The sequence below is a fragment of the Orycteropus afer genome, unplaced genomic scaffold (genome assembly GCF_000298275.1).
Source record: "Orycteropus afer afer isolate SDZICR_OR568_19922 unplaced genomic scaffold, OryAfe1.0 scaffold00237, whole genome shotgun sequence".
NCBI classification, from domain to species: Eukaryota; Metazoa; Chordata; class Mammalia; order Tubulidentata; family Orycteropodidae; genus Orycteropus; species Orycteropus afer.
In genome coordinates this window covers 1,268,999-1,276,345 of record NW_006921824.1, presented here as the reverse complement: position 1 = coordinate 1,276,345, position 7,347 = coordinate 1,268,999, and the positions used below count along the sequence as shown (strand labels likewise).

Here is a 7,347-nt window from a genome sequence, read left to right as displayed (position 1 = left end):
GAACAGACACTTCACCAAGAGGATATTCAAGCAGCCAACAAACATATGAAGAAATGCTCATGATCATTAGCTATTAGAGAGATGCAAATCAAAACAACGAGATACCATCTTGCTCCAGCACTAGTAGCAAAGCTCAACAAGACAGAAAATAACAAATACTAGCAAGGATGTGGAGAGATTGAGACTCTCATACACTGGTGATGGGACTGTAAAATGGTACAACCAATGTGGAAAGCAGTATGGCAATTCCTTAAAAAGTTGGAATTAGGAATACCATTTGACCCAGCCATTCCATTACCAGGTATAAATCCTAAGGAAGAGAAAGCCAGGACAAAAGATGGGAACAACCTAGGAGTCCATCGACTTTAGAATGGATAACCAAAGTATGGTACCTACACAAAATAGAATACTATGAAACCTAAAGAATAACGTGGAACCTGCAAAACACCACATAACGTGGATGAAGTTGGAGGACATTATGCTGAATGAAGTAAGTCAATCAGAAAAGGACAAATACTGTATCGGTCCATGATTGTAAAAAGTCAAGGGAAGGTTTATATATGGAAGGAAATTTTCTTTGTTGGTTACCAGGGGTGGGAGGGTCGGGGAGGGAACACTGTTAGATAGATAGAGACAAGTATTGATTTGGGTGAAGAGAAGGGCAATGTACCAAATGTGAGTGATCAACATGGAGACACTGAGGAAGAGGAAGGCATAGAGAGGTACATGGGAGGTACAGACAACAAAGATGGACCCTTTTGCACATACAGTACTGCATAGTCAGTGAAGGCAAACATGGCTACACGGGTGGATAGATAGGTGGACAGGATGAAATATCAGGTATGTCTATGCAGGAGGGAGTGTGCCCAAGACCATGTATAGGGTTGGCAGACAATGTTTCTATAAGTGTATTTATTAAGTTCTTTAAGAATTCCCAGGTACATAGTAGAGCTGACAAGGCACAAGTTTGTAGTCACTTCTTGGGCACAGCCAGCTACCCAGAGGGAACAAGTAGTTGAACCAGTGGGCTCGGGACCATAGTCACATCAAGCTCGGCATAACATACTATACAAAACATTGTTCCACCTCCTACTTTAGCGAGTAGTGACTGGGATCTTAAAAGCTTGCAAGCAGCCATCTAGATGCAATGATGGGTGTTCCCTCATCCAGAGCAAATTAAAATGAAGAAAACCAAAGATGCACAGAAACAATTAGTCCAAGCGACTGGTACACCATGCGATCCTCAGCATACACAACTTTGAGACCAGAAGAATTAGATGGTGCCTGGCTACCATTGTCAACCACTCGGAGAGGGATCTATGTAGGAGATCCTGGGTAGAGTAGGAGAACAATGTGGAACAAAACTCAGTATCATTTGAAAAAACAAAAAGGGACCAGGTTTGCTGATCTGTTAGTACCTGATGGAACCACTGAGACTATGGCCCCTAGCAGCCCTTCAAGTCTGGAATTGAACCCACTCTTGTGGCCTCCAGCCAAACAAGAAACAGGCATACATGGTGAACATTTACACTAGGTAGATACACTCCTTGGAGAAAACAATCATGGGAAAATAGAAGGGCTGTGTATGCACAGGGACATAGCTCAGGGAGCAGGAGTGCATGGAGGGAAGGACACAGGGAAGAGGTAACTATGGGGAAGAAATGGGAGGGGAGCTGTTGCATTGGAGTAAATTGCAGTCAATGTTATGAAACAGAGTGTATGTGAACTGCTGTATGGAAAGTGAATTTACTCTGTAAACTTTCACCCAAATCACAATTAAAAAAAAAAAAAAAAAGGCACACAAAAGAATAAATAAATAAATCATGATTTTTATATCGACTAATACTAAATAATAACTGGCCCTCTCAGACTAACCATATTATAAAAAGTGCCCAAATTTAATCCCATGAAATACAACACTGTACAAACACACTATGAAATATAATAATGTCCATTGTCAGCAAAGACGTATAGCAATAGGAATGCACAGCAATAGTTGTTGAGAACATAATCAATGCAACCTTTTTTGGGAACTAAGCAGTATTTATCCAAATTTGAAAGGCACATACTTTAATCCAACAATTCCACTATTAGACATTAACCCTATGTGCAATCATTAGATAACCGTGTGTGAAATAAGATAAGGTTTGAGTGATGTAAACCTGTTTTTGGAACAATGATTTTGGCAAGCTTGATATACGTGCTTCACAAACAAGTTGTTTTTGTAAAATACTTGTTTGCAGGGCTAGTACAGTGAATATGTTTTGATCCTGTTTATTTGGAATCTGGAAGAGTAAGGTAAGAATGGAGGTGTGTGATTGCAGTGTATATAAAGACTAGCAAAACGAAGCGAGGACGCTCGGAGCCACACCAGAGCCATTGCATGAGCAAGTCTGACTCCTCCATAGAGTGCCTCAGGCTTGTGCTGTCCCTGGTGAGGGACTGAGAGAGTGTGACTCCTTTGTGGAGCAGCTAAGGTGTGCATCGTCCCTCTCAGAACAATGCATACTCCCATAGAGTGGTGAAGTCACAGACAGTACCTGCACCAAAACGAGGAGAGCGCTGGAGCAGGCCAGATGGCGTGACTAAACTAAAATCATGGCAGAGCAAGCCACACAGTGTGATGAATCAACCAGACCCAGAGTGGCGTATGTAGACTGGACTTGACTTTATCCTTTTGACCCTCGCTTGCTTGCTTGTGTAAGTCCTCCATGTATGGAGGCAGCCATATTGGGTTGCTAACCCAGAAGTGTGGTGTGTTAATAAACCTGACATTGTGGAAAGGCAACTTGTGAGTTGGAGTAGTTCTTGCAACCTCCACTCATTACACTATGCTTTATAGATTCTATCTTATGATATATTTACATGAGTGCTCAAAGATATATGTATAAGGGATGTTTACTCCACTGAAAAACTGAAAATCTAAATATTTATTTAAAAAAATAAAGACTGGTTACATAAAGTATAGTATAACCAAAGATGCTATTCAACCTATACCACTATGAGATCAGAAGAACTAGATGGTACCCAGCTACCACTGTCAACCACTCAGAGGGGGATCTATCTGGAAGATCCTGGATAGAGTAGAACAATATGGAACAAAACTCAAAATCATTTAAAAAAAAAAAAAAAGGACCAGGTGTGCTGGTCTGATAGAGCCTGGTGGAACCCCTGAGACTATAGCCCCAGCTGCCCTTTAGGTCTGGAACTGAACCCACTCTTGTGGCTTCCAGCCAAACAGATAGGCATATGAGCTGAACATTTACATCAGGCAGATACACTCCTTGGAGAGATCAATCATGGGAGAATAGAAGGGCTGTATATGCACAGGGAGACAGCTCAAGGGGTAGGAGTGCATGGGAAGAGGTGGCTATGGGGAAGAAGTAAGAGGAGCGCTGCTGCATTGTGGGAGATTACAGTCAATGTCATGAGACAAAGTGCATGTGAACTGCTGTATAGAAGATGAATTTGCTCTGTAAACTTTCACCCAAATCACAGTAAAATTTTTAAAAAATGCTATTTAACTGTTAAAATGAAGAGTAAGACATATACATACTGATTTAGAAAACTAACCAAGGTATACTTAATGAAAAATGCAAGGTTATAATAAAGATGCCAATGATGCTGGGGCGAGAAAAGGTTTTCTATCTAAACACACACTCATGCTTGTATAAACTGAAAAAACCAAACTCACTGCCATAGAGGTGATTCCAACTCATAGTGACCCCCATTAGGTTTCCCAGGCAGTAAATCTTCAGAGTAGATTGCCCCATCTTCCTTCTGTAGAGCACCTGGTGGGTTTGAACCACCAACCTTCTAGTTAGCAGTCAAATTAGGCACTGCACCACCAGAGCTCTTCATGCTTGCATATGCATAGAAAATGTCTAGAAATATACATTAAAAGTTCATACTTCTGGGGTAATGAACCAGAGAATTTTTACTTTTCACTTAATATCCTTATATTACTCTAACAATCACTAACATAATTTTTAATTTTAAACAAATTTAAAAAAAAAAATCAGTGCACTCTCTCCTATATTCACTCATACACAGCAGAGTTATGGCCTAGTTTAAGATAATTCTTAATAAATCTATTCTTGTGGAGTCGATGCCAACTCATAGTGACTTTATAGGACACATTAAAACTATCCCACAGGGTTTCCAAGAAAGAGCCCTGGTGGCACAGTGGTTAAAGCGCTAGCTGCTAATCAAAGGGTCTGCAGTTGGAACTCACCAGTCACTCTGCTAGAGAAAGTTGTAGCAGTCTGCTTCCACAAAGATTTACAGCCTTGGAAAACCTACAGAGCAGTTCTACCCTATTCTACGGTGGCTATGAGTTGGAATGGACTCAATAGCAGTGGGTTGGGTTTGGTTTCATTTGTTTTAATCTTTAAGGAAGCAGATTGCCACATCTTTCTTCTGTGTAACAGCTGGTGGGTTAGCAGTCAAGCTCTTATCCACTGAACCACCAGGGCTCCTTATTAATAAGGACAATGGAATAGGAAACATGGTAAAGAGTTCACATTAAAAATACAATATAGTCATTATAATCAAAATTATATTTAAAGATAATCATTATTGTACAAGTTATTTATTTGTACAAGCCAAATAAATCCTGTCTTATGTTATTTCTATCACTCATACTACCCACAAGTAACAACGATAATGTGACAGCCAATATATATTGAACACTTAACGTGTGACGGAAACTCTACTAAATACCTCCAAGTATTTTATATATCATTGGGAACGCGGAGGGTCAGCAAAAATGAGGGAAGCCCTCAACGAAATGGGCTGACACAACAGCCACAACAGGGACTCAAGCACACCAATGAGCACGAAGACGGCAGAGGACTGGTTACATACAAGGCTGCCATGAGTCACAGCAACCTGAGGACAACTAACAACAGTAACTACGATTCAAGCCTTAAATACTGTGATAAAAGTACCTCTATCATCTCTATCTTACAGATAACAAAAATGAGGCACAAGAAGATAGTAATCTGCCAAAAGTCATACAAGAATAAAAAACTTGAAATCAAGCAGAACAATTCCAGAACTTATTCTTTTAACCAAAACCCTATAGAGCCATCTTGAATGACCCTGCAGTATTTATTCTCCTGAATTTAGGAGGTATACTTTTATCAATTTTGTTCATACTTTAAGTCAAAAAAGGACTGCAAAGTGTGGTTTGCATCTAACATGTTAACAAATAAACCAAAATAAATACAACACCAGAACAAATTATACAATGCTAATTCTTATGAGATTTAAAAAAAAAGGATAAAATGAAAGCAATTTCCAATTAAAAATAAGTATTTTATAATTGTCTAATGAAAATCCTATGATCTTCCCTAATAGGCTGATTTCTGCAGAACGTTCTTCTAGTCAATTACATTTACCATCCTTCCCAAAAAGCCCATTTGATCATCTCCCTTTCCTTTAGCACCAACTGTAATAAATGTAATACAGGAAAATGAAAATAAACTGGATAAAATTTCTCTAAAAATCTAACATCTATCTCCAGTGATTGCCTCCCTTCTTTTCTCCATGCATTCTATTTTATTACGTTTACCTTATTTCTAATCTTAAACCATTCAATAACAGCTCTACTATACTTTCTTTGCTAGGTAAGGAAAATAAAGATTAATTAGAAAAAGGGACCAATTAAGTTAATAAGTTCTATTATAATAACTACAACTAATCATGCAACTTGTACTTACCTAAAAACCTTGCTTACAACTCTGTGGGTTATCCATCATTTTTTACCTCTGAGAAACCTCAGAAAAACTACAGGTACATTATATATGCTCATCCTTACATGGCAGATTTCATTCCAAAGTACTTTAGAGACAAGTGCCTTTATTGACCATAAAAATGTAGCAAGCAACAGTTTGACTAATTCCTACATTTATTCTTCCAAATACTCAAATTCAACCCTCCTCCCTCCCCTTTCCAAATCATAAAAGCAAACCCCTCGCCTCAAAAACAGGCATTCTAGAGGCAGACTTTTGGGTTGCAATTTTAGTAGGACCCACTTAATAAGGCGCTTGAACAGTTTCGGTTTCCTTCCCTGTGAAATGAGGATGATACCAAGTCCCTACTTCATAGGGCTGTTTTGGGAGTGAAGTGAGATAATTCATGGAAAAACGCTTACAATAGAGGCTGGCACATAACGTACGTGCAGTATTTCCAAAATTAACTGCCTGGAGCCCGGATTTTTTCCCTTTTAGTGATGAGACTATTACCGAACTCCATCAGGAAAACTGAGCATACAGACGAGGTTTTCAAATTAATCTATACACAAAATAGCAACTGCATATACGCAGAGTAAATTTAACTTTCACAGCACTTTCGCCAATTTCAAAAAAAAAAAAAAAAAGTGTGTGTGTGCGTGCGTGAAATTAAAGAAACACTCCAACCCCCAGCCCCACTTTTAACCAACGATGTGTTTGGAGCCAATTTGGTAACCCAGAGTCTAGGAAAAACAGTCGGGAGTTTCATGGGCAATGGAGAATTAACCTGACAAACAGTTGGATACATCTGAGAACCAGCAACCCAAAGCAGGCCAGGATCGTTGAACGTAGCCGCTACCTCTCAAGTTTACAGAAAGCAACGCTCCCTCTTGCCATTTTCCTCCCTTAAATCAGTAAAGTACGAGACGAAAGACGCCCTTTACTGTCCTGAGCCGAGGCTGAGCATCTCCTGGCTAGCTCTTCCCACCCTGCGTGTCTCTCCCGCATCGGAATCCACTGTCGCCGTACTCACAAAGTGTGTCCGCATACATTCACCATCAGCTTCAAAGAGGGGTTTCGGTACTTGGTGGTCTTACACCGGGGGCAGCCCTGATCGTCCATGACGCCTTCTCCCCTACAAACTTGCCCCGAAGACTGCGTCAGCTGCAGCCACCTCTAAGACCCTCCGTATAAACGCCAAGCAGGTTCTTACCAACAAGCACTTGTCAGTGACGGTCCCGTTACAAATGAGCACCGGCCGAGGTGAGGCACTACAGCCCAAACGTTCCGGCAGCGAGTCTCTGATCCTGAGCTGGTGCTCTGTCTTAGCCTTCCCCTTAAGGCAGCACAGTATATCGGGTTTTGGAAAAAACATTTATTTAAAAGAATACATGACTTTTAATCTATTCGTCTGTGAGTTTGAACTACAAAATATTTTATTTAAAGACTTAATCTCAGAGTTTAAATTCTAACACAAATGTATTCTATAAAAACAGACTTTACAGTAAATTAACAAAACACTATCTAAATGAAAGCTGTGTTTTAGCATCATGTACTGTATCATTGTAATGATGCTAAGCCACTAGAGACTTTTAAAAGAACATTTCTGTAT

The 7,347-nt window shown here is 39.8% G+C and overlaps 1 protein-coding gene across 1 annotated transcript in view; it reads right to left on the bottom strand.

The window, feature by feature from the left end:
• The window catches only part of MNAT1 (MNAT1 component of CDK activating kinase), a 309,615-nt gene extending 302,758 nt beyond the window's left edge, over nt 1–6,857 (bottom strand). The window contains exon 1 of the mRNA XM_007949081.2: nt 6,769–6,857. Within this exon, the coding sequence (XP_007947272.1) occupies nt 6,769–6,857 (89 nt within the window). The remainder of the gene's footprint in view (nt 1–6,768) is intronic.
• Nucleotides 6,858–7,347: the final 490 nt, after the last annotated feature.